Source organism: Labeo rohita, chromosome 3, assembly GCF_022985175.1.
Source record: "Labeo rohita strain BAU-BD-2019 chromosome 3, IGBB_LRoh.1.0, whole genome shotgun sequence".
In the NCBI taxonomy this organism is placed as follows: Eukaryota; Metazoa; Chordata; class Actinopteri; order Cypriniformes; family Cyprinidae; genus Labeo; species Labeo rohita.
Genome location: NC_066871.1, coordinates 14,084,592 through 14,112,493, shown reverse-complemented (window position 1 = coordinate 14,112,493; position 27,902 = coordinate 14,084,592). Strand labels below are relative to the sequence as shown.

At 37.8% G+C, this 27,902-nt stretch overlaps 1 protein-coding gene across 1 annotated transcript; it reads right to left on the bottom strand.

Annotated features, from left to right (window-relative positions):
* Nucleotides 1-98: 98 nt before the first annotated feature.
* gna13b (guanine nucleotide binding protein (G protein), alpha 13b) lies at nucleotides 99-27,135 on the bottom strand. The gene is made up of 4 exons (XM_051101786.1): nucleotides 26,789-27,135; nucleotides 17,080-17,306; nucleotides 11,457-11,507; nucleotides 99-2,509 (listed from the first exon to the last, which is right to left on the bottom strand). The coding sequence occupies exons 1-4, from the start codon at nucleotides 27,069-27,071 to the stop codon at nucleotides 1,937-1,939; spliced, it is 1,134 nt and encodes a 377-aa protein (XP_050957743.1). The 5' UTR covers nucleotides 27,072-27,135; the 3' UTR covers nucleotides 99-1,936.
* Nucleotides 27,136-27,902: the final 767 nt, after the last annotated feature.

The window sequence follows — 27,902 nt, the reverse complement described above, 5'->3', positions numbered from 1 at the left end:
AGGGAAAACAAAGGCCAGCAACTCAGCCACCTCTGATCAGAATCACGTTTCAGAAAAGGCTACAGTGAGAAAGACTTGTTTGTTTATACACCATCCTCAAAAAAAAAAAAACAACAACACAGAACTGCGACAAAATCACGTTTCTCTCCACACTCCTTTTGCAGTGTACAGAGAGGAGGAATACAGCTAAAGTAGTGTATCTATCTGCAGCATTGCCCTTCCTTTTAACACGTCAACCGTTAGGACACGACAAACCGACGCGACGGCGATGCTTAGGTTTGAACTCGTAAGCATCCTTAGCCATTCCTTTGGGTTTGGGCAAGTACACAACACTTGCTTTATTAAGCTCAAAGGCAGATAATACAACATTTTAAGACTCGGCATGCCAGGCAGCGAATACTAGAGGTTGATACTTCAGCATCTTGTGCTTGGAACGGTTCTGAGTTTGTAAAGTGGATGAAATACTAAATATCGGATACTAAGATGACAAACAAAAGCTCAGCGACGCCCGGATTCCCAGCATTGTGGGGCAGCGAGTGGCACTGGAAAACACAGGACACTGTCAGTGGAGAGTGAAGACGTAATACTTGCTTTTCACAAGCCTCCCGGGACTTCGGCCAGAGGCGCAAGGCAGAATTCGACACGGGACAAAGAGTCCTCTACCGCCATCTGAATGCATAGACGACATACAGGCACCATTCAGCTGAGGATGCGCCAGCCGAACCGCGGGCAGCGAGTCAGTATCTCTGTGGCAAATAAAACAGCTATACATTTCAGTGTAGGTTATATATCCGTAAGAAAAAAAAAACAAAGAGAGTGAGGAAGGTGAGGTACAGACTATTTACATAAAATACTTACTACAACAGTAGTATAGAGGGCGGACATGGCACTATACAAAGTAGCTATACACAACCGTCGAGGGAATGAAGTTCACATATTAAGATTATCCCTTTCGAGGAAATTTGTTCGAATTATTGGTACCTTAAACACGTGGCACTTGTGAATACAGACGCTTTTGTTATCAGCGGGGTCTGGCTGAAAAGCCAGTTTAGTTTGGTTGCGGACCGAAAAAAACAAAAGCAAATAAATTAACAAGAAACCGTTTTCATTCCCTGATGGATAAAGAAGTTCTAGCTAGGGCAGAGCGGAGGATGTCGTCTGCAGGCCAGCAAGGAAATGCGATTTCCAGCCACTGATGGACAGCTACAATTAGTGGATGTTCCTGAAGGCGAAGAGTTACGCTTAAGTGGTCTACATTCAGCCCTGAGATTATGCTGTATGCATACTGTATCTACCAGCTCGCCTAGCGTGGCTAACCACAGTGTAAGTTCAGTTTCTCAAGTGGTACAAATCGAGAGCGTTATCCATCAGCAGAGGAAAGTCAGAGTGTAAACTTTCGAAACATAACTTAAGAACTTTATCTATTTAAAAAAAAAAAACAAAAAAAAAAAAAAACAAGACAACTGAAATCTAAAAATGATACAATTGATTAGACATCTACACGTTAAAAACACCAATCGAAATGAGGGGAGAAAATTAAGGCCAGGCAGGTTTCGACAGAAAGGCTCAGAACAGTTCCTGTTAAAAGGTTAAAACAGCGTTTGCATCTCATCTTGCTATTTGGTCAGTAATAAAAGGCTCAAAGATAACAGATCAAGAACAGTGCTAGGATTTCATCCTGCTTTCCTCCTCTTCCGAGGGAGGAGCGCGTTGCGTTTGGCACCTTCGGCGAGAGGGTGATGCTCAGTGACACGTACAGCTTCTCTTGGCAGGACAAGTGCGAGTGGTCGGGGCCACCTGCCGTCCCGTGCTCCTGACAGGCCGCCTTCTTCGCGAAAAAGCACGTCAGAGCTATTCAGAAAGGTTACTGTGTGGAGTACAAACGTCGGAGTCAGGTTATCTTGGCGAGATCTGAAAGGGAACGGCTGGAGCGGCGTCACTGCAGCATGAGTTGTTTGAGGTTGTCGTGCAAGATGGTGTCCTTGACGTCGCGAAAGACCAGGCGAATGTTCTCCGTGTTAATGGCGGTGGTGAAGTGGTAGTAGAGGGGCTTCTGCTGCTGGTCTCGGCGCTTGTTCCGGAAGCAATCCACCAGGAACTTCTGCACGTCCTCCAGGCTGTGGGGCTCCCCTGTGTATTCGGGGAAGTAGTCCTTGATGGCCACCGTTTTGACCTTCTCCTCGAGCAAGTCAGTCTTGTTCAGGAAGAGGATGATGGACACGTTGCTGAAGACGCGGTTGTTGACGATGGTCTCGAAGATGTTGAGCGACTCCATCAGGCGGTTGGTCAGCCGGTCCTCCATCAGCACCTGGTCAAACTCGCTGGACGAGACGAGGAAGAGGATCGAGGTGACGCTGTCGAAGCATTCGAACCACCGACGGCGCTCCGACCGCTGGCCGCCCACGTCCACCATCTTAAAGGGCACATTTTTGATCTCAAAGTCGTACTCGTGAATGCCCTTGGTGGGCTTACGTGCCAGCAGGATGTCTTGCTGTGTTGGCAGATAGTCCTGGAGAAAGAGAGACAGAGGGACAGTCAACCACTATTAAGAGAAAACTGACGAAACGTCTACTTCAGGGTCAATATTTCTGATAAAAGGACTGTGGTGTAAATAGGGTTGCCAGCTTTTCACAGCAAAACCAAATCGCATTTTGGAGGGATAAAATTACCCTTGGAAAAAAAAAAAAAAAAAAAATCACGTTCCAGGGGGTAAAATATACATTTTTTTGCCGGGTTTCCCTGGTAAAATTTGCATTCCAGGTAGTGATGCACAATATTGGATATTTGTCAATAACAGATATCCTGGTATTTTTTTAAACTCATTTTGGCTGATACCGATACAAATGTATTTCTCCTATGCGGAAATTATAAACAAATCATTTTTAATTTTGGTTAGTTTTTAACAAGAACTTATTTGTTAGAATAAAATAAAGAAGTTCTTTTATATTGACAGTACACTGAAGCTTTGAAAATAACTATAAATAAGTTGTGTCTATATATGTCTATATTAATATATATATATATATATATATATATATATATATATATATATATATATATATATATATATATATATATATATATATATATATATATATATATATATATATATACATATATATATATATATATATATATCTGACCTTTAAATCAAAACACACTCATGATTTTATGACATCAACTGCTGCTTTATTTAATCAGAAGCAGGCCAACAGCGCCCCCTACGGAATGAGAACTCCTTACCGAATGGGCATTAGGACCCAGGGGAGTCTGCCGCTGCGGCGCGTGCCATTACGGTTTATTCTATCACACATTAAATGCGTCATTCTGTATGTACACTCTCAGATTAAATGCAGTGATCCAAATCTAATCATCATTCAGACTAAAATTTGATTCAGGAATAAGCCATACTGCTGATGTGATGCTTCAACCCGCAGACATGGAAAAACAACAGGCGGCAACAGTGTTTAAAGTAGCCTAATTCTGCGGAAAAGCCGCAGACTTGGCAACACTGGGTGTAAAGCTATTACTGAAGATTGTAAGCTTCAAGCACAGGCTAACGAACACTAACTTATGCTGGAACGAGATTCGCATGTGGTGGTTGATATAATGTTCAATAAAATCATGTGGTAGTAGTTTGCATAATCTGATAAACAGCACTTCGAAGTTGGAATGCACCATGCATGTTTTAAAATCTGGACAGATGGATTTTAGAACACTTGACATCATAAACTTATCCTACACTTGGAATTTGGGACTCTTCTGTGATTTTGTGAGAAATTAGTAAACTCTGCCTGAAATCTGCAGACTGGCTCTGACTTTTGGCACCCAGCGTTGATTCGTCCAGGCTGCAAATTGGAGTAAAAATCTGAGCAAAAGTCATGTAGTATTTTCCAGTCCTAAGATACACTACTGGGGAAAACATTTCAGTAGTCAACATTCTTCTTTTGTTACTGACAATTTTAGTTATATATACACATATTATTATTATTATTATTTAGTTATTCTTAAAGGATTAGTTGCCTTCCAGAATAAAAATTTCTTTCTAATTCACTTACCCCTGTGTGATCCAAGATGTTCTTGTCTTTCTTTCTTCAGTCGAAAAGAAATGTTTTTTGAGGATTTTTCTCCATATAGTGGACTTCAATGGGGATCAGTGGGTTGAAGGTCCATATTGCAGTTTCAGTGCAGCTTCAAAGGGCTCTACACGATCCCAGCCAAAGAATCAGTCTCTTATCTAGTGAAGCGATAGGCCATTTTCTTCAAACAATAAAAATGTATATACTTTTTAACTACAAATGCTTGTCTTACACCAGCCTGACCTCATGCAGTACGCAATCAAATCTGAAGACCCTTATTTCTCAGGTGGGATTGTGTAGAGCCATTTGAAGCTGCAATGAAACTGCAATTTGGACATTTAACCTGTTGATCCCCATTGAAGTCCACTATATGGAGAACAATCCTGGAATGTTTTCCTCAAAAACCTTCATTTGTTTGCAACTGAAGAAATCTTGGATCATATGGGGGTAAGTAAATTACCAGGTCATTTTCATTCTGGAAGGAAAGGAACTAATCCTTTAAATGTCTTTCAACATTTTAAAAATATTAAAGAGACAGAAATTACAGAGAAAGAGAAATGTTCTAAGAGAAAGGTGTGGGAAAAGCTCAGAAAAAGTAATAAAGAAAAATACTGCCCTTTATTTTCCACATTTCCAAACCAAGACATTAAGATTAAGATTTTTTTTTAAACATAAAGGTTATTACAAAACGAATGAAAAATAATACTTATAAAATAATAATACTTATAAAACAATCATGTTTATTTATTTCTAAAAGTGTTAAGCTACTATTATTTTTTTTGTTGACATTTGGAATCCATTGTTTAATTTCATGGTTTTCCCTCGAGTCATTCAGCAAGTCTTGTTTAAAAAAATTGTGGCAACACTTTACAATAAGGTGCCATTAGTTAATGTTAATGTATTAACTAACATTAATAAACAATGAACAATACATTTATTACAGTATTTACTAATCTTTGTTAATGTTAGTTAACAAATACAGTCGTTCGTTGTTTGTTCATGTTCACAGTGCATTAACTGATGTTAACAAGCACAACTTTTGATTTTAATAATGCATTAGTAAATATTTAAATTAACATTAAGATTGCTGTAGAAGTATTTTTCATTTTTAATTCATGTTAACTAAAGTAGTTAACTAATGAACCTTATTGTAAAGTGTGAACAAAACTTAATACTTTGATAATAAATCCGTAGAACCTGAAACAACAACAAAAACTACATATAATTTGTACAGTATTTGGCAATACTAACTTAATTCATTACCTGGGTGTTGTCATTATGGTTTAAGTGTGGAAAGAAGTGATGTGGGCTATTACAAAATTAGCATAACAACTGTGATGTCAGTTTTTTTTGTTTTTTTTTATAATGAATAATTCAGCAAGTCTTGGAAAATTTGTTAATAGTCTGATAATAAATCAGTAGAACCTAAAACTCAAACTGTGGGGACAATGGGGAGAAAAAAAACAACAACAACAACAACAACACAACTGTGACGGCCAGATCATGGCTCATTCTCCACATTGCTGGCATACCAGAGATGGAGATTTGGGGGGTGGGGGTAAAGCATTAGTGAAAAGGTGAATCTGGATCTAAGCACTGGCCAGTACAGGGTGTAAGGGCAAATGCACTCAAAATGCATTAGATGAAACTCTACACTAAAGCAAATGTAAGACTTATCAAGTCGATAAGAGAATAGTGCTCAGAGCTAGCATATAAGACCTGAGAGAGATTTCTGAAATTCCAGACAGGATGACGTCAAAGACACCTGGCTTTAATGGACAAGCCATTCATCAAGGACCAACAGTCAATCTTTATAGACAGTGATGTAACCAGAGTGACTGGCACTCATGTCTGAAAGCTACGCCCACGAAAAATGTGCATTGTGTTTTTTCAAATTACATGTATTTTACACTAAATAATAAGTTTCCCAATTTTTAGCATCATTACTCCAGTCACATGATCATTTAGAAATCATTCTAATATTCTTGTTTGCTGCTCAAAATACATTATGTTGAAAACAATGAGTAGAATTTTTTTTCAGCAACGTTCAGAAGAACAGCATTTGAAATAGAAATCTTTTGTAATATTATACGTTTTTACTCACCACTTTTGATCAATTTAAAGCATCCTTGCTAAATAAAATACATTTGTATAATTTCTTTGCTCCTGATTCCAAGCTTTTGAATGGTACAGTGTATAATGTTACAAAAGCTTTTTACTTTAGATAAATGCAGGTCTTTGCATCTTTCTATTCACCAAAAACCCTTGAAAAAAATTTACTCAACTGTTTTTTGAACAGCAAGAATCAGCATATCAGAATGATTTCTGAAGGATCATGTGACACTGAAGACTCGAGTAATGATGCTGAAAATGTAGCTTTGATCACAGGAAAAAAAATTACATTTTAAAACACATTCAAATAGAAAAGTTATTTTAAATAGTAAAAATATTTCCAAATTGTACTATTTTTGCTGTACTTTGGATCAAATAAATGCACTGGTACTGTATGAGTGGAAATTATTTCCCTGTAGTAATCATCAGCTTGCGGTAAATGCTGTCAACAGAACTTAAGTACGAAATATATCTTTAAGATGTTAAAAAAGGATTTCTAGTCATACAAAGATGAATTTCTTTTTTCCATTAACAGCTTAAGATTGAACCTAATATTCAATTTGTAACCCTTCTTCCACATCTCCTCCCAAATATTTATGAGTCTGGGCCGCTGAGGTCTGTCTCTCCCCAAACATGACACCCATACTGCATCCATCCAAGAAGGATGAACCTAAACTGAAACAAACACATACTTTCCAACAAAGTCAAGTAGCCATTTCCCTCTCTGAACACACTCGGAAGCATGCACTATTTCCTCTTCCTGTTTGTCGATGGTGAGATTGCAGAAGTGGGTCCAAACTGCTGTGACGTGGCTGAGTGAAGAGTAGCCGTTTGGCTCACAAAAAAAAAAAAAAAAAAAAAAAAAAGCCAGTCTGAGGCGTGCCGCCAGAGCAGAGCACATTCAACTCTGCTTCCTCTTTCTCAGAACATAAAGTCAGAGCGACAGACACAGGAACTGAGACCGTACGGCAGAATGACGTCAAGGAGCGTAATACAGAAAGTGAGATATGTGGGGAAACTAAAGAACTGTCCTTTCGGTCTCTCTTCCTGATCAGTGATTTGAACAGGATGACTGAGCGGGCCTGTTTTCATAGGACGCAATTTTTAAAACAGGTTATCTGATTCTTTGTCCTAAAGCAGAGCTGCCTGGAGACTAAACTGAGATACTAATCATCACATTTACTGCAGTCAGCAGCGTCTAGAAAGAGCACGAAACCGCAAACATCCGTTCAGCACTGAGAGAGAACATGAGCGGCAGGCGGCAAGTCACATGACGCAAAGGGAACTGCGCTGGCGCCTCGTGCATCAGCCAGACACAGATGCTGTGACAGCTGCACAGATGCACGTCTTTAATGATCTGCTAAAAACTAATCTGTCAACACGCTCCACACACGAAAGCCAAAGGAAGTGGGAACATATTTAATCCATAAATAGACAAATTTAAACAAGTAGGCATTTTAAAATGTGCTGGAACTTAAAATAACAACTACGTATTATTTACTACCTGGGTGATTTATTAGCATGATAACTGTGCTGTCAGGTTTTTTTGTTTTGTTTTTTTAATTAATGGCTGGTCTACAATCTATAAATTCTTATTTACTAATTTTTACTAATATTTACTAATATTTCTATTACTTTTAGTCAAATTTGGTAAAGAGAATTGTATAATTTCTCCTGTCTTACTACTGAAACTGTATTGGGATAACTTTATTTCTGATGCTTGTTAAGAAAACATATGCTATTTATTATCATTCCTCATCAGTGTGAGCAGACAGATCATCTGAATGAGTAAGAAAACCCTCATGAGCAGTTGAGGAACTGCCATATGGTCATCCTTAATCACACTGGCCTCATGGCACGCAGAGTCTTCCAGACTAAATTTTTTTCAAATATCTTACATTAAAACTGGTACGATGTTATGCGAAAATGGCGTTATAGAAAGTATTATGGGAAAGGGTTGACACACGTGACCTTTGATGTCAGCAGAGCAAGTTTCACTTCTCTGTCTGTGCTGGCTGGGGAACAGGGCAACCCTGTCACGCCCCACAGCATTGTGAGGCAACAAACAGACGAGCATTCATCATTCTCACGTTATCTTCAGCATTCGCCTTTCAGTATTTCCTTCATCCTCTGCTGAGCTGAATCACATCTTTGCTGCATGAAGTGATTTATATCATGCCGCACTGACTGTGTGAATATAAAAGAACTCTTTAACGACGCTAGCTCTTTCAGTACTGGACCAACTCATCTTTCGGTATAAAACGGATCCGAGATTTTCATTTTAAACGAGTATTTACTATGCAATGGGAACTCCTCCATCCTTTAAAGGAGTAGCTCACCCATAAATGAAAACATGTTTTGAGATGTTTCATAATTGCTTTTTTTTTTGTTTGTTTGTCAATACACAATAGAAGCCAATGCAAATAGATATAACTGGAGCCCAGAGATCTTCAAAACAGGCTGTGAACTCCAAAACTAGGCAGTAAATCCAAAAGGGGGCGGAGTCTCCACAAACATTGGCAAATTAAGCACATGCTTACAGGGCTCCAGACAAAAAAAACTGAGTAAAGAGCAATTGGGTCATATGTGACCCTGGACCACAAAACCATTCATATGTAAAAATCATGTTCCATGAAGATATTTTGTAAATTTCCTACCAGAAATATATCAAAACTTAATTTTTAATTAGTAATATGCATTGGCCTGTCCTAACAAACCACACATCAATGGAAAGTTTATTTATTCAGCTTTCAGTTTATGTATAAATCTCAGTTTAAAAAAAATTACCATTATGAGTGGTTTTGTGGTCCAGGGTCACATATAAGAAACAAACTTAGGCGCCTAATTATTTTTTTATGTGCCATAGAATAAAAGTGTTTTATTCATTTATTTTTATTTTTTTACTTTTCTTATGTAGAAAACAGGTTAATAAAAAAAAAACATTAATATGCAATAGCGCATAAATATAACAAAATACGAGACTTTATAATTATCTTTCGAGCTGAATGGTTATTCTGAGGTAAAGGTATTGTTACGTGGCATTCTTTACAAGCCTTACACGTCTTACGCAGTTTGAAACACTGAATAAGTGATTACATGAGACATTTCAGTACATTGTACTGTAGGCTCACTTTGATGTTACTTTACGTTCATAAGATGGAATCTCTACCGTGAGCCATTTTACCACGGCGTGTGGAAACTTTTATCTATATTAGGGATCTGCGATTTGATTCAAAATGTGTTTTGGAGTTCCGACACCCATTTGGAGATCTCCAGGCTGTAGTTTTACCCTTCTAAGTCAATGGGCTCTAACTGCATTTTGTTTTGCTTTTTAAATATCCACTGAAGACACACGCAGGTTTGGAATGACATGAATGTGAGTAAATGATGACAATGTTTTTTTTGGGTGAAGAGTATCTTTAAATCATAGGTAAAAGAACAAGATGCCTTTGTTCTTTAGAATGAGAATGAGATTTGCCATGTCTCTATCTCATCAGCTTACAGGCCTACATGGAATGTGTGCACGCAAATTTCCAAAGAATTGAAATGTTGCCATTTACAAAGATGAAAGCATCTTTGTTTATTACACACTTTGGCTAAATTGCTAATGCTTTCCACTTGCAAGAGTCAGTTCCTTTAATACATTTTACCACATTTAAAGACATTCTGGCCATGCACACACTGCAAGTTTCAGGAGTGTGAAATCGCAATTAAATGTGATTCCCATAAATTATTGTTCCATGTGGGTACGGAGCAGCAGTCACTCCCACATTTGTGACCATAGCAACATTTTGACGTCTTTCGGGAGTGAATAAGAATTTAGCCATCTGGGATCTGCTAGGGCAGATTTCGAATATTTGTTGAATTTAAATATTAAATTTATTGTAAGTTCAACTTTGAAAACATGTCTCTCAACTTTATGGCGGGACAGGTCTCTCCCCATTACACTGCATCTCATGTTTTTAAATGAAAAAGTAACGTTACTCTTTGTGATGGTTTTCCGTGCTTTGTATTGTTTCGGTTTAAGCAACTTAAAGAATTATATATGGTTTATAAACATTATTTTAAACATTATGCACTTTTTTCAAAGATAGTGTTTTTTTTATTGCTTTGAAGAACCGTGGATTAGTAATATTTTGCTTGATTTGCCCTCTTGTAGCCTCAGGAGAAAAGCCAAAAGCTTTTTTCCCCTAACTGAAATTATGTCTTTTAAATATAAATATTATTCGAATTTTAATAATATTTAAGTATAAAATTCCAATTGAATTTTTCAGCCATTTTAACAGCCCTAGCATCTGAAATTTTTTGTCTGTTGATTTTAACTAAACTACCGCTGATAGATGTGCCGTGTTTTGTTTATTCTCGGGAGGCTGCTTTAGAGAGCACTGTCTTGCGGTGTTGCCATGTCCTCATATTTACAAGCGCTTTTAGGAATGTTGTTTGGTCTTAGCTCATAAAGCTAAGCACTTCATGGAGTTAATAAAGTGGTCTGTTGTGGATATGAGAAATGTTTTTTTTTGGTGTTATAAAACAAAGTATTTGGGTGTTTTTGTTTTTGTTTTAAGTTATATTTATGGGCTTTTTACACCTATATTGCGAAATGACAGTGGAAAGCTGACAGAAAAGTATTGGGAACTTAGGTCTCCATGAGCACAGTTGCGCTATATGTCGATGCACTAACCACAAGGCTATAGGTGCCGACACATTTGGGTGTTTTAGTGTTTTATGTGCTTGTCCTTGTTTGATTTTTTTTCTATGAAGATCTGGCAACACTGACACTTCATCACAGGGCTCATGACCGCAAATAGCCCCGTGTCAAAACGCATTAAGATTAAGACTTCTTTCGCTGTCTTGCATCTCACATACAGACGAAGACACATTTCTGATGTGCCTTTATAACAACTAGTTGTTCAGTTCAGTTCCGTACACACTGCGTAGAATTTCTGTAAATGCAGTTGTCACTACCTTTATTTTTCAGGAGTTGATGCGGCTGTCAAATTCGGTTGTTACTCCCAAATTTTAGTGAATTATGCGTGTACAGAACATGATTAAGGAGTAAAAGGTGAACTGACAACTGAATTTAGCTGCAGTGTGTACGTGGCCTCTGTACAATTCACTTTAAACTCAAGAAAAAAAAAAAAAAAAAAAAAAAAAAAAATGGGAGGAAAAAAAGGCTTCAAAATGTTAAAAGCATCCTAAAGCATATTAAAATTAATATTGATATTAAGCATAAATAGAAAGAATGACAGACAGCCACATGCTTACCGGTGTTCCGAGTTTTTCCAAGTTATCCAAGAAATATTTCACTGATTCACCCTGTGAGGATGACAAAGAGCAGAGAGAATCAGTCAGGTTATCAAAGCACTGCACACTGACAATAAGAACAAACTAGACATAGAGACATCAGTTCAGAAGCTTATCAATCATCCTTTCTACATATTTAATGTATTTGAACCAAAGTGGACCACCAGAGTAGGTTATTTGGTGTTCATGACAAAAAGGTTATCACACTTAAATGTTTTCAAATAAACTGGGCGATTTGCGAACATGTAAAATGTGCAGACATAAGCACTCAAAGTAACAAGGGCCTCATTTAACATGAGAACACACGGACGTGACTCATGAAAAACCCTCTCACAGGATGTCGGTAATTACAAGCATACTGTATTTTGAAAGCAAATGTTACTGGCATTTTTTGTTTACCCCTGTAGGGGAAATTCTGTAGCTTTATTGGTTATCTGCATCAATTCATAGTGGTGACTGTACTAGTGCTGTACTAGCACCACCTCCTGCTTCAGCCATGAATTCGTGACAGCTGGTGTAAGTGTGGCACGCCACAAGCAAACACAGGACACTTGAATTTGGACAAAAAAAACAACACAAGGCGGGCTCTGGTTCGGAAAATGAAAATCTTAAGTAACAGAAACAAGCTGCTCAGGAAACAGCAACAGGCCTTGAGTTAATGTTCCGTGACACTCAGATGTATAACGGACCAATTATACTCTTACAATTTCAACAGTTTGGCATGCTGACGGGACAGCAGGAAGGAGTCCTGCTCCCTTCACGATGCTCATCTTTCTCAGTGCATGATGAAACTGTAGAGCAAAGCTCTGTGGGAACAGTCAGAAAAAAAAAGTCTTCCTCATTTCCTACATAAAATACCCTTGCAAAGCACTACAGCATTCATTTGCATCTTGGGGTTAACTGAGGTCTACAAGAGGTACTCGCAGGTCTTTTGAGGTGGCTTTCGGTAGATAGGGATTATGTCATAAGAAAACCCCTGAAAACCATCCCCCAGCTGGGCATGAAGCCACAGCCACTCTGTGCTGTTCATCTTCAATGAAGGGTGTGGGCACACAGGAACAACATGGTTGGGGCAGGTCAGGATATCAGTTTCTGAGCAACACTGAAAAGGAAGTCCTGTTAACTCAGCAACATCTGAAGCTAAGCCTGAAGCTAACGTCTGTTTTTGAACATGAAATCTCTTAATAAAAATGTAAAACAAACAAATAAACCCTTTATATTGTATTACATTAATACAATATATAACTTCATCCAATCTTCGAAATAATGTAGGAACAACATAGACAGTATATTTTGGATATTTGGTACTTTTTTGTGACTGAAGGTATCACTGATACCAACATTACTGATGTCTCTAGGACATTCTTTTTTCCTATTATTTTACCACTGACTATAGCCATTCAACATGACAGTATAAATTGAGAGCTATCAATTTCAACATTTATTAGACTTTAAAAACACCTTCTAAAGTGAACTTAAAAACCATCTTCCTAAACCTATTATTTAAAGATTCAACAAGTATGAAAATATACAGAAATTGAATTATGAATGAATTATCAAACACTAAATTAAATACAGATGAATCCTTAAAGCTACAAAAGTTATTGCTTTTCTCTTTTTTCTTTTGATGTTGTTGCAAAGACGTTCTGCAAATAAATAAAAGCACTTCTTGTCCAGGAGAAAAAAAAAAGAGAGAGACAGAAGCAGCAGTTTTGAGTGGGGTGGCCAACCCTAGCCCTAGCCCCACCCTGCGTCACATTTTTTTTAACGGCGTTAAACTGTTAAAATTAATCATCTGTGTTAACGCACTAGTTATGACAGCACTACTTTATAGTGATTATAATGTTTGTAAAGATTTTGTTTTATGACTTGTACAGCAAACATATGTGCTTTTATGACCATTTCCCACAAGTTGGTATGATTCTTTAGGGTCTTCATGAAATGTCTGCAACATACTTCAGTAAAATTGTCATGTCTCTTTAAATTATAATGAGCTACTGCTCACTCCACCCCTCTCTTCAGTTTTTTTTCAAAATCACAAACAAAACTAACCCACTGCGTTCTCATTGGCTGTGATGTCAGGAGAAAGAGACTCTTATGTTCACTTTTAAATCCAAATACAGAACGCCTGCATTGCTTACGAGACATTGTTGCCGCTACAGCTGCTTGAGTGTGGACAAAAAAAAAGGCAGACAGCGTACAAATGGCTGAGGGCGGAAATATGCCAATACGGGACAGTCCATCAACGGTCATGGGCGGGGCCTGAGCATTATGACATCATAATGCTCAAAAAAATCAAAACGGCTTGATAATTACAACTGTTTAGGTTTTCTGGGGATTAAAAAAAAAGAAGGAGCAAATCATTTTTCATTGTAGGGTGGTTGTGTTCACACACTGCTAATACACATTTATATGCAAACACCAAGTATAAGCGAATTTTGCATCTGATGCCGTCTTTAACAAACAATGGAAGAACTCAAAAGAAATGAGTAATTTAAAGGAATAGTGTACAAATTAATGTAAATGTAAAATGTTATGTAAAAGTCCCCCACACTGCATAACTTAATTGTCAAAATAACTGGAAGACAAGGCGATTGATAAAATCTGTCATGCATAAATGCCAATGATGAGTGAAAGTGAGGGTCAGTTAAATATCTCCTCCCCTGGGCCTCAGATTTGCAGCAGTGCACAAGAGTCATCGTTTTAATCACAGCTCAACATTCCTTGACGGATCATGCAATCCTTCTCCCAGATCCTGGTAATCTCAGGCTTAAATGAAGGGAACGGGGAAGACGGGCAAGCCTGAGACTTCAGGCCTGCCAGCCTCCACAAAGCTCTCTACACCCAACAATGACACCTACATGCACTAGATAAGAGTACTACAAAAATGGAAACAGATTTCTTTAATGTTTTCCTTTCCTACATGCTACTGTCTCTCCCAATAAGGGGTGGGCAGAGCACAGAAAGAAAAGCAGGAGAGAGCATACATGGGTGGCTGTTTCCTATCAAAATATCTCTTCCGGTGACTGCAGAGATGTCTGCAGAGATCACGCATCCCGCTGGGGAACGCAGCTGAGATGAACAGCGCTGAAGAGAGTTGCATTTTATAATGCAGCAACACCATCTAAATTGAACAGGGAGTTGCGTTTGGAAAATGCACAGTCTCACAAGTAAATCAGATTAAGCCTTCAGTAAGTGGGGTTAAAATGAAGCGCGCTTACTCGCACAGACTGTAAGTAAACCTTGTAATGATTCACCAAACTGAATTTGACAGTGATAAACTATGCACTGGCTTTTTAGTGCAAAGCAGACGTTAAAAAGACAAACAAGAGAAGACAGATGACAGTGCTGTTTTTCGAGGGTAGTGAGAGCAGAACAGTGAGGAATAAAGCAGTGGATTAGGATTATGCAATGCCTAGAAATAAGAGGAGGGGTGGAGTGAGGAGGAGCCAGAGGTGAAGGGATCTTGGCTGCAGGAATCTAGAACAAGTTTTGTTTTGTTGCATGTCGGGTGCATACCATAACCCCCAGAGGCTGAGAAGGGGCAGAGTTGTGAAAGCAGGAAGCCTGATAATGTTTTGCACTCGACACACGTGGTTTGTGGATTACAGGGCACAAAAGTGTTTTGTTTTGTTGCCTTCACTCACACAGACGGCATGCAAATCACCAGAGCCTGTGGCAGAGGCGAGGGAAGAGGCTGTCTACTTAACAGGCGAGCTGTGCGTACAACCTCAACGGTAACTGACAAATTTGCATCTGACCAGCGCAAATGGAGATTCCTAAGATTGGTGAAGAGCAGATCTACCATGTTATCAGCTCCACAGATCTGAGCAGCGGTAAAGCGGCTCAGTGTTGTGTTGTTTCTTGTCCTGAACAGCATGCATCCTGTGCTCTGCTCAAGTCTCAACTTGTCCATCACTAAAAATGGGCAAAGACCACCTTTATTTCTCTGCAAAAAAGCCAACTGTGCATAACACCAGTGATGGCTGAAATAAACTACATTATAACTCATGCATAGGGAAATGTAAACTCTGTAAAAAGTGAGGGTTTAAACTCATTTTAAAATCATGATGAACAGTTAGCATATTGAGAAAGATACTGATACCTTACAAATCTGATGAAATGGTGCATGTTGCGTTCCCAGACGAACGTTATATTAAACCCAAACTCACAATATGCAGAGATGGAGTTTGAGACGCTCCACACATGTAACGTTAAATCATAACAGTTTGTGCAGCAGCATTTACTGTGCACTGAGCCACTATGAGATGCACATACGTAACCTACATGCATGTAAATAAAGCACATATTATTAAACCTGCATCGCATATATTTATTTAACTGAATAGCAGTGTTTGTGAATTCTTAATAGCATTATGTTCTATTATGATTTGTAAATGGGTTTAATATGTGGAATGCACCACTTCTGGTATTTCGCCGATTACTCGACACGGGCAAAATGCAGGTTTTTTTATTTATTTATTTATTTATTTATTTTTATAAATCGAATACTAGAACAGAATCAAGGAATCACTGCAGCCCTAGTATGTAGCATTTTTTATTATGTTTGGTACTGTAGCTTTCTGTCCTATTGCTTGTAATTAGTTCCTTGTCGTTAGTGAGCTTTTTTTGTGATATTGATACTGGTGACAAGAATTATGAAATTTTTATGCATCTATCATTACCGTGAAACTAAACTACTCATATCGAGATAAGATTTCGGTCATATTGCCTACCCCTACTACAGCAATAGAAGAAGAGAGACATAATGTGACTTTCATGTTGCATGCATGATCGTGATCATGTGATGTATAAGTGCAACTCCTCCTCATTAATTTAACTCAGGAATGTTGGGAAAAGGTGAATCAGTCTTTATCTGCAATCTCTCATTCTCTGTAATCTCTACAAATCATTATAGTATGAGTCGGTCACTGGGTGTAAAGTGCTTTGGTGAAATCAACATTTCAAATGGGGAAGTAATGCACTAGGAACTGAGAGCATTTAGAGAAGTCTGAAGTTGCTAAGATGGCACTTGCTTATGTCAGGCCCTAATGAGGAATCATTTGAGATTTATTGGGGAAAACCAAAAATTACCAAACAAACTGATCAGCTTGCTAAATAACAAAAAGGTTTTATAAGCAAAGTGCTCATAAACAGACGGATAAAAAAACTACAGCTCACGCTTGAACAACAGTGATGTGGTTTACACATCCTCCTAAATATACACACACCACCTTGGCAAGCCAATGTGCAGAACTTTCAGTTGGGGTCTAAACTTTCTAAAAGGTTTTTTGTCCAGCACAACACTTTTGTCAACTGCCAAAAATCCAGACTCTTTGTGCTGCAAAGCAGGTGACTGTGACCTAAAGTACGATATGCTATAAACCATAATGACTAGCAGGAAGGTGTTGTTTAAAACCGTTGAGAAAATAATATTCACTCTTTTTAAATCCTGCTGTTTTTGTTGTGCACAGCGTGTACAAAAATTGTTGCTGTTACAATCCCCTGCTGAAAAAAGCATACAGAAGTGAAATGAATTACAACTTCAAGTCGTCATTAAAGAGAAATACAGTTGGAAACTCACCAGCTGAAACTCCCTGCGCCGGTCATACGCATTCTGTATGCCGCTGTCGGCCCAGAGGGCACGGATTGAAGGCAGGTACTGCAGGAACACTTTGGTCTCCATCGTTCCTTGCGACACCATGGCTGATCGTGTGTCAAAAGCCATCATGGTTTCTCCATGTGCTTGGTTAGAAGGGTCTCCCCATGGGATATGCAGCTTTTCTCTGGCATCCACAAGCACTCGAACACCTGTGATGGCAACAAAAGAAGAAAATGTAAAAAAATATTTATGCATAATGTTGTATGCACAAAGTTTACACAATTAGGATGTACACAATTAATACAACAAAAAGGACATTTAACACAACTTTATCATTTATGTATCGTGACAAGTGGTCACAATACGAAAGTAAGCATTACAATTGTGTAGTGGCATGCTACTAAGGCTTGTGGTTTTGCTTGGCTATATATAATCTCAGGACATAAATGAAATGCAGAGCTTTAGTAACTTCACACAGCTACGCAGAAACTTTCCATTGCATTTAAAGAAACAACAGCAGCAGGTGAACTGAAAGAGTTCTAGTGCAGACATGTGTATTGTGTAAAGACTAATGGACAGCAAGTGTTATCGGATTCAGCATTACTAATGACTTAGGGCTGCAGAAATTCACAGAAAGAATCACAGATTTCCTCTAAATTCAAACACATTAGTTTTAAAAGACAGTATTTAAACAAGACAGACATGCTTTCTGTCTTGTTGCCAGATAATTTTTTTAACAAAATATATTGGCCTTTTGCGTTTCTCTACTTTAGAAACATTTTTGTAGTTCTGCTGAATAATCATGGGATCACAAGTCTAGTGTTTATTATGCAATAATTAAAAACTGGCAACACAGAACCATCAAAACAGAAGTCCATCAATATGACATGAATTATTTATTTTACATTTGATCATTTATGTATTATCATTTTACACTTAATAATACTTAAGTGAATAAATTACAATATTATTTTTTGGAAACAAGTAATGCTGTCAAAATTACCATGTTAACTAGGAATGCAACAATACAGTTAGTCCACGGTTCAATATGTACCTCGGTTTTTAACCGCGGTTTTCAGTTCGGTTCGTAACAACAATATACTCCTGTAAACCTCTGTACACTGGAAAATGCGTGGATTATTATATGTCTGCTTAATATTTCCTTTGAGAGAGGTATTATTTTTCAGATTTTTACGCAAAATAGGATGGGTTTCATTTGTACTGTACGCCAGTGGGCGCCCTCGTGCAGAAAATCCACATGTGCGTCAAAGAGAGAACACTGATGACGTTCCAGCCAGGAACTCTCTAATATGGATAAAGGCATGGCTATTGCTGTAACTGAATTAAAACAAGATATAACATTAAACGTTTTGAATTATGAAATGCAAGGACAATAAATACTTGCATGCAATAATATATGGTTTATCTGTGTTCTCCATCTTGGGTACTTTCATAATGATTACGTATATTTGTAAGCCACTGCTAATCGACATACAGTATAGAATATATTGTCTGCCTCATTCTATGATAAGAAGCCACATCAGATCACAAAAGGAAGTTATTTCAAACACTTGACTGATGCTGTGAAGTAAAAATAAGTTATAATGTTCTCTTTTGTTGGATAAGTTTAGAAAGGTTTATCACTGCATTTCATTAAAAGGGAAGATGCTCTGCAAATGTTGCTTTTTCAATTCATAAACGCGTATTGAACCGTGGATGTCATACCGAACGCTTCTATATTATATTGAGTATTGCGACAATCCTAGTGTTAACACAGGTGAATAATCTTCCCAGTTTAACAGCGTTAAAAGTATTTAACGCAGGTTCGGAGCTAGGGTTAGCCACCCCACTCACAACTGCTGCTTCTGTGTCTTTTTCTTGACAAATCGCATTTAGACGCAGAACATCTTTACGACCACATCAAGCAGGTGACTTTTTAGACGTGCACTCCAACTTCACTTTAGTAAAAACAAATTTATTATGTTAAATATTAAAGCGTGAATGAAACTACAAGCATGCGTGTCAGATCCGTGTCACGTTCAGCAGTAGCACCTCTTAAAGTAATAGCAGCCAAATATTGATAGGAAATCAATAACTTTTGTAGTTTTAAGGATTCATCTATATTTAATTTAGCATTTAGTAACTTTACTCAATTTCTGTATATTTCCTACTTGCTGAAGGGCACAGGTAAATAACGGGTTTATGTGAATACTGTTTTAAGTTAACAAAGTAGTTATTCTAGTACATATTAAAATCGATAGCTCTCAATTATACTGTAATGTTGAATGGCTATAGTCAAAGGTTAAACATTAGAAAAAAAAATTCGTAGTGACATCAGTAATATCGGTATCAGTGACACTCACCTTCAGTCATAAAACATGCCATTAAACAAATATTCAAAATATACTGTCTTTCTGATGTTTAATTTTAATTTTATTTGAAGAGTGAATGTGAAATTATTGCAATATAAAAGTATATTTAAAAACTTTAATGTTAGGTGGGATTAATTGCAATTAATCACAATTAATTTAAATCTGTGATGAAATAGGCTAGTTGGTATTTTTATCTATTTGTTATTTCATTCTCTGTTATTAGTTATCAAAAACTTCAAACATTTACAACAATTAATTTAATTTCAGAAACAAATGCAATTATTAAGTTATTTTTAACTGATTGACAGCACTAGAAACAAGACAATAGAGATAAATAAAAACAGCAATTACAAACTTTCAAATTTATATTTGATAATAATTGTAATATTGTCTTAGGAGAATGTGTCCTAGTATCATTTAAAGCAGTCCGACTCAAGGTGACATGATTATTTGATAAATAATGATTATTATTTTTAGTGCAAACACTGCCTTGAGCATTTCAGTTATACGCTGATAAATAAAATGCAATGTCATTGACACCTTTGTCGAAACCATACCTTACCACGTCTGAATACTGTTGCAGAGACCACGATTATATCTCGGGTACATTTGAATTGGGCTTATAATGTGGTGAAGTGCTTTCTGATTGTGGTACAGTAAACTTGCAAAGAACTGCTGCAGCGCTCATCTCCACGTTTACAGTCTATGCTGCTCATTACCGTTCGCTTGCTGTCTCTCTCGCCTCAGCCTGTCACCTGCTAACTGTGCTGCCATCATCAACACGTGCTGCAATGACTCTGATCCTGTGTCTAAATTACTGAACATGCATTCAGTGCGACTTCAAAAAACCCATTCCACATGCATGGAATAAATGTGATTACTGCAGCACCCACAATACATGCCATAAACATCACATACATAAATGCTGTTCAATCTAAATTACAAATCTCACTGCTAAATTAATCTGCATATGTGCAAAACTTACAGTGAATCTCAGCTGCATATTTCAAATGCACAGATTGTCCCCTGAGCCTCTGAAGAGCAAAGGAGCTATCATGTGTCCTACAAAAGACAAAGCACTAGAATATCTTCAATCACCTCAAAGGCTATCTGTCCATTTTTGTGACGCAGTACACCAACAACTTGAAAATCCTGCGTGTATCAACAAAAAGATATAAAGATTAACATTTTACTGACGCACTGGCAAGTCCTGAGCATCAGTCGGGCTGCAACTTCCTACACCATTCCCGGGTGAGGGTTCGAGTATCAGTGAAAACAGTGGTGATGTTGGTCTCTAGTTTTGTATACTCAGATTATCGGCGTAGGAGAGTCCCATTGTGAGCTGGTTTTCACACCTGGTTTTCTCTTTCAAAAACTGGCGTCCCAAGCTTTCACAGTAGAAATAACCTGCTTAACCAGTTTCCACTTGCAGCTCTCTCTCACAATGACAGACAAAGAGCAAGAGCTCTTCTGACCTTTCAGATACCGTCTTTTGACCAGTTTAATGGAAAACGTTTGAAGTTTTTGGTAACTAGAAACGGAGAATGAAATAACAAATAGATAAAAATACCAACTAGCCTATTTCATCACAGATTTAAAATCCCCGTTTTTTTAAAACCATTTGTTCACTACATAACTTATGAAGCCTTTGATTTATGGAGGACTTCACGCAAGATTCATCATCCTTCTGGACCTCACGTGCAGTTATCAGCCCGTTCCGGGGTCCTTTCACAGGATAAGTCCTTAATTGTTCTCGCCACACATTCCGGCATGAGGTGACGCCAGGTCAAGAGTGTTTAACCGTAAGCCCTTTAAGAGGTCAGCAATGCCCAAGCTGAAGCCCATTAGTGCAGCACAAGACTGCATGTAAAAAGAGCTGTCTCTATTATATGCACGTCCTGAAGCACAATCAATAACAGCAGTTCATTGATGCACATTAGTGAAAGCAAACAGCCATTCGGTCTAAAATACTCATGCACTACATACAGTGCATTTTCTGTCCTGTCCCTACGGAGTAAGAGCTTGTCAGCCTTAACAATTTCATGCCTAAATTTAATTACAGAGCAACCCAGTTTCCCACGCCATGTAAAGGCCAAACAATGAGCCAATGACCATTTATTACATACATTAAAAATAAAAACAATGGAAACATGTATGGGTAGCTGACACATGATGTGCAAATTTAAGATTTTAGGTTCAAATGTATATCACATGAAAAGGTGTCTTAGGTCCTAAAACAGGTCTCGACAACTCCTACAAAGTTTCTCATCACTAGTTGTGTTTCCATCCAAAGATGCGTATTTAATTTATGCACAAAATTGGAATATCACATAACATTTGCGAATAAAGCACCGTTTCTGTTTAAAGAGTCAAAGACTTATCACTAAGAAAAGTAGGAGAAGCCACTAAATATAAACATTTTCCAATATGATAAATTACTTGCGCATCAAAGCGTGCAGACGAAACACATTGCTTACGGAGGTGGATGCCGGCTGTTTAGGAACACAGTCGTGCAGAAATAATTTGATGACAAACTCTGGCTCAGGCATTTCAGATGCAAAGTCACATGACATTTTGGACATGCATGGAGGAATTTCTCTCGCAAATGCATTTCCATTAGGGGTGCAGAAAAAAAAAAAAAAAAAATCGATTCTCATATGAATAGTGATCCAGTCTTCTAGCGATTAGCAAATTTCAAAAATGTATTTTCTAGTTATTTCAATAATACTACTACCGCTACTAACATAATACTGAAAAGTAGCAGCACCTGGACAGTTGAGAGACTGCACACCTCACACAGCAATGGAAGAGGAAAAACAAATCCATCCTGCCCAATTGTCAGCGAGGGCAAGTGTTTGGAAAAAATATTTGTTTTTATTGATTTTTTTTTTATTTATTTTTTTTTATGGGAAGTAGGGATGTGCCCAAATAGTGAATCTATATTTGGAAAAGGAGGCACAGAAAATAAACAACGTATTCTATGGAACCCCAAAAGGGACATGGTTAGCCACCTGCTAGCGGTTTGCGTATTACATTACAATACATGAAATATTTTACTTCCCACGTAAAGCGCCCAATCGCACGCCAAAAAGGCTTGCCACAGCGCACCGGCATATATAACAATTATGAATGTGTCAGGGAAAAACAGCAAGGTGACTGCATTAAAGTTTTAATAATTTATTGATAAACTAGCGTTTTGTTTTTCGGTTTAAGAGATAAAGTCGGCGACACTGAGTCAACTCCACAGTAGTGGATGCCCCTGTATGCGCATTTCATACGGATTATATAAAGATTTCAAAAAGATGTATCACTCTCATCTGTACGACCAAAAAGGATGGAATATTTTAAGAGCAAGTGACCCCACCAGCGCCTCCGGCAATGTTCAGGCTCCACACTCTGCACAGACACTTCAATAGCTCACATTTTACTAGGTTATCATTAGATTAAGTGGCAATGTAAAGTAAACATAGTTTAGATGATAACCCATATATGAGGTTAATGAATGATTTGGATGTCCTGCCCGATGAACTATAGTACCACATAGACCAGCCGTTTGATAATCTGTCCGTTATGTCCTTTGTTTTGTTTTTTTTTGTGATTAAGCAACTAATAAAATTTTGGTTGACCAACCCTCTTCTTGTTGACGGTTAGTTGACTATTAGGGGGAAGCCCTAGCAAGTACTGTCGCTCTGTGATAAAACTGATTAAAAAATTGAAAAATCATGAATTGATTTTTAATCAAATTGTGACCACAAGAATCGTTATGAATCGAATAATGAGGTACCTTCATTAGTTTAATTAAATGGTTTTACAATGTGAAATTTTTTTTTTTAAATATAAAAAATAATTCACATTTAGAATCTTGGGAGCCAGAAAGTGCGCAAAAAATAGTTTTGGACAAAAAGTATAGTATGTTACATCATGTGAACTCACATCAACTACCTATACAAAAAAACACGGACATCAGACAGAAAACCTTTCAGGGCTTCTGAGACACCTCCATTGTGCAGGAAACCGAAAGTGCAGAGGTGCTCAGAAGCGTAACCTCTTTTGACACATCCCACATCTGTTGTGAAGTGGTGCATCCATGTGACTGCGGCTCTAAGGGTGTCCTCACAACATTCACGCACATGCACTTTCACCTGAAAATGGACCAAGTCTAATAAAACACGTCTTTAAATCTTTACTGTAACTGCAGATGTTAACGGCACGTTTGGTAGATAATTCCACATAAAATTCTATAAACAACAGCAGGATGCAACCAACGCATGCCGGGCTAAACTATTTAGGATTCTAAACAAAATCATGCCAGAGTTAGAAAAGATAAACATGCTACAGCTTGGAAGAGAAAATGCAGAAGGCAGGATTTCATCCATACTGTCCTACAAACTCATAAGATAAACTACACTGACACACAGCTGGTGTTTCAGTCTGGTTACACAAAGTGAATGCTCGGGACCATTAATTTTTTTCTCAAATGAAATGTGTAGTACATTGAGCGAAGATGGCTATCAGTTGATACTTAATTAGAGGTGGTGACAATTACAACCCTTCATAAAAAGTCTTGCTAAGTTCCTCCTGTCCAGTTCAGGCTCTATTATATGTGACCCTGGAGACAAAACCAGTTTTAAGTAGTAGGGGTATATTTGCAGCAATAGCCAACAATACATTTTATGGGTCAAAATTATTGTTTTTTTTATCATCACAAAAATTATTAGGAGATTATGTAAAAGTTATGTTCCACGAAGATATTTTGTAAATTTCCTACCGTAAATATAACAAAACTTAATTTTTGATTAGTAATATGCAATGCCATGAACTTTTGCACAACTTTTTTTGCACCCTCAGATTCCAGATTTTCAAATTGTTTTATCTCAACCAAATATTGTCCTATCCTAACAAACCACACATCAATGGAAAGCTTATTTATGGTGTAGAAATCTCAATTTTAAAAACCTAACCCTTATGACTGGTTTTGTGGTCCAGGGTCACATATTGCATTGTAAGTAATTCACATCTGCCCTCTGATTCTCTATACTAAAGACGATCATCTGTACAAGCCTGGGTAAATGCATTCAATCAACTCTTTTGGACTACCATTCCAAACTTCGGGGTCAGTAAGTTTTTTTTTTTTTGTTTTGTTTTTTTTTTAAACTAACACTTTTGTTCATTAAGAGTGCATTAAATTGATCAAAACAGAGAGAATTTCTCATGGTTTCCACAAAAATATTATAACTGTTTTCAACATAGTAGGAAGAAATGCTTCCAGAGCACCAAATCAGCGAACTAAGGTGATTTTTGAAGATTCATGCAACACTGAAGACTGGAGTAACAGCTGGTGAAAATTCAACTTTGCCATCACAGGAATAAATTACATTTGCAAAAATAAGTTTTGCTTTTACTGTACTTTTCATTAAATACTTGCAGCCTGGGTGAGCATAATAGACTTCCTCTAAAAACACAGAAAAATAAAAATCTCACTAACCTCAAACTTTTGACTGAACTAACCTGTCAAGACACAGGGAAACTGTTCTGCTTCAAACATAACATCGTCACAGGCACGTGTGAGCAAAAGCTTGACCAAAACATGTGAAAGAAATCAATATGCTACTGATTGTTAAAGTGCTTTTACTCTGTCTCCAGGCATTATAAGGAGAAATTTCTGTGTTTTCTGGAATGCCTTCGGATTAGATCCAAGCAGCCATTTGACTAAACGCTTCCTGTTTAAGTTGAGCTAGGGCACGATATGATGCAGACGAGTCTCCATGAGATCACAGCTGAACCATTTGTCATTGCGGTGCCTCTGTAAATGATGACCGTTGTGACATATTAATCTCAGACAGGAAATCTTAAAATCTTTTCATAGCAATAGGTGGAAATCCCCAGCTGAGGCAGCCCAAACGGGGAGCCCCGTATTATATAAGGTGGGTACTGATCATTTATCACATCCCCTTTTGAAAGCGAGGTGACAGAATTTTTACATCACTGAACAAATAAGATTTCCACTGACGTATGGTTTGTTAGAACAGGATGATATTTGGCTGAGATAAAACTATTTGAAAATCTGTAATCTGAAGGTGCAAAAACACCAAAATATTGAGAAAATCACCTTTAAAGTTGGCCATATGAAGTTCCTAGCAATGCACATTACCAATCAAAAATTGACTTCTGATATATTTACGGTAGGAAATTCACAAAATATCTTCATGGAACATGATCTTAATATCTTAATAATTTTTGGCAATAAAAAAATAAAATAAAATCAATGTCGATCCATACAATGCATTTTTGGCTATTGCTACAAATGTACTTGTGCTGGTTTTGTGCTCCAGGGTCACATATGACAAATTAAGGATCATCTGAGAAGTTTGGCTCTTTTTAAACTGGCAGAAACAGTAAAGCTGGTCTGTTTCCATAACAGGTGTTAGTGAGTGGTTAGTGCCACTGTAAACCCATCATGTGCTAGTCTGAGAGCTCTGGACTCCACCCATTTCACAGATGCCCAAACACGTGAATTCAGACACGTTCTTTATTACAAAAATATAGATTTGAAAAATCACCCTTTCAATTAAAATGTAAAAACGCCATAATAAAGCCAATAAACAAGAGTTTGTAGGCTTTGAACATGAGGTGAGCGGTGTGCCATCGGTAAACACCAGTCTCTTTGTTATTTATGAGACGGGCTCGGCATACCAACAAACAAGAGAGATCTGATTTACAATTTAAGACGGGTTTTTCATACTGGATTGATTTATTTTACATAATCCAGTTTCGGTTATAGTATTACATCGGACAGACAAAACATTAGCACGCTGGGAGACATTTAGCAGCTCTTTAAGCAGCTCTGAGATTTAGGCAAAAAGCCAAAATTAGCGTATTTATGAGTGTAACATTTCAGAAGCGAACATTTACGTTATTTTTAAAGTAGTACTTCGAGTTTAAATGAATTAGGAGACTCGTGCTCTATGAAGCCGTTAAAAACTTCAAGCGCTAACGTTAATTTCTCATTAAATTCAAACCCGAGTCTTGTCTTACAGGACCTCTGGAATCACTAGTGCGAATAAACCTACACTTTTAATGTGAGGACAAGCTAGGAAACGATTTAGACAGAAATGAGGTTCATCGCGGAGGTCTTTGTTCAAGACCGCGACGGTGAAAAGTTGAGAGAATAACATGGGCGTTTCTCCTGGGCAGGTTACAGCGCAACTTCAGCTAGCGCTAGCTAAAGCTCATTTCACTAGCCTCACATCCCTCCCGACCCCGTTAAAAGTCAAGTTTAGACCGCGCACAGGTCTGTGAATGAGAAACGCGTATCCTACCTTTCATAACATTACTGTAAATGGTGGCTCTGAACTCTTCTTTGGCCCGTTGATCGAAGTCCTGGCCGTGTATGATGCGCATCTGCTTGAGGAAAGTGGACTTGCCGCTCTCCCCGGCGCCGAGCAAAAGTATCTTAACTAGCCGTTTCACATAGGTTTTGTCTTTCAGAAGACCTCGGTCTATCTCTTTAGATATCCTCAGTTGTTCCGCCTCGTTGCTGTTGAGAAGACAGTTTGGAAAACAAATGGATAGAAAGGACCGGGACGGCAGGAAATCCGCCATCTTTGTGCAACTTCATCGATACAGTAGGGAGTGAAACTGCGCGCGCCTGAGTGCTAGTGGCGGGCGGGGCGCCGTTACCATAACACTGGCGCGCGCGCAGTGCTCTGTGCCCGCTGATGAAAGTTTTGGGCGGGTTCGAACTTACAAATGAACGGTGCGAATGTTCATTCAGGCAAGGTGTCCCGCTACTTAAAGGTGCACTCCGTATATTTTTAGTTTAAAATGAAAACTTTAACACGAGGAAATCACCCAGTTACAGTCAGAAAAATCGACTTTTTAATGGAACAGTTTGTTGGATCTTTAAACAAAATTAGCCAATTAAATGTTTTAATTTTTGATTAGTTTGTAATTTTGTGTAAATTTGTCCTACACTGTTAGAAATCACTGTAGATTTAGCAGCACAGTGCTGTAAAAACCTACAGTAGTATACCACATTTATATATGACAGTAAATTACTGTAATTTATATTGCATTCTGGATAATTTTGACTTGGCGGGAATATTTTACAGTATATTTTAGTGTTGCTGTAACCTTGCTGTAGCCTGACTGTAATATGCCAGGCAATAATACAGGACTTAATAAAACATAATAATACATTATTATTACATTACATTGCTGTAATATTACAGTAACTTGCTGGCAAGCTTGCTGCCAGTAACTTACTGTAAAAATACAGAAAATTTTTTAACAGTGTATCCTAACAAACCATATCAGTGGAAAGCTTATTTATTCAGAATGGACCTTTATGGCTGGTTTTGAAGTATTATATTTGATCCGGCTTTATAGCTCACATAGTATGATATAGTGAGAATATGAAGCTCACACTTGAGG

Coding starts and splice junctions, on each gene's coding strand:
- gna13b (XM_051101786.1), bottom strand. CDS start 27,071: ATGGCGGATTTCCTGCCGTCCCGGTCCTTTCTATCCATTTGTTTTCCA. Junction 17,307..26,788: donor TTACAGTAATGTTATGAAAG/GTAGGATACGCG, acceptor TTGCCATCACAG/GTGTTCGAGTGCTTGTGGAT. Junction 11,508..17,079: donor GGCGCAGGGAGTTTCAGCTG/GTGAGTTTCCAA, acceptor TCATCCTCACAG/GGTGAATCAGTGAAATATTT.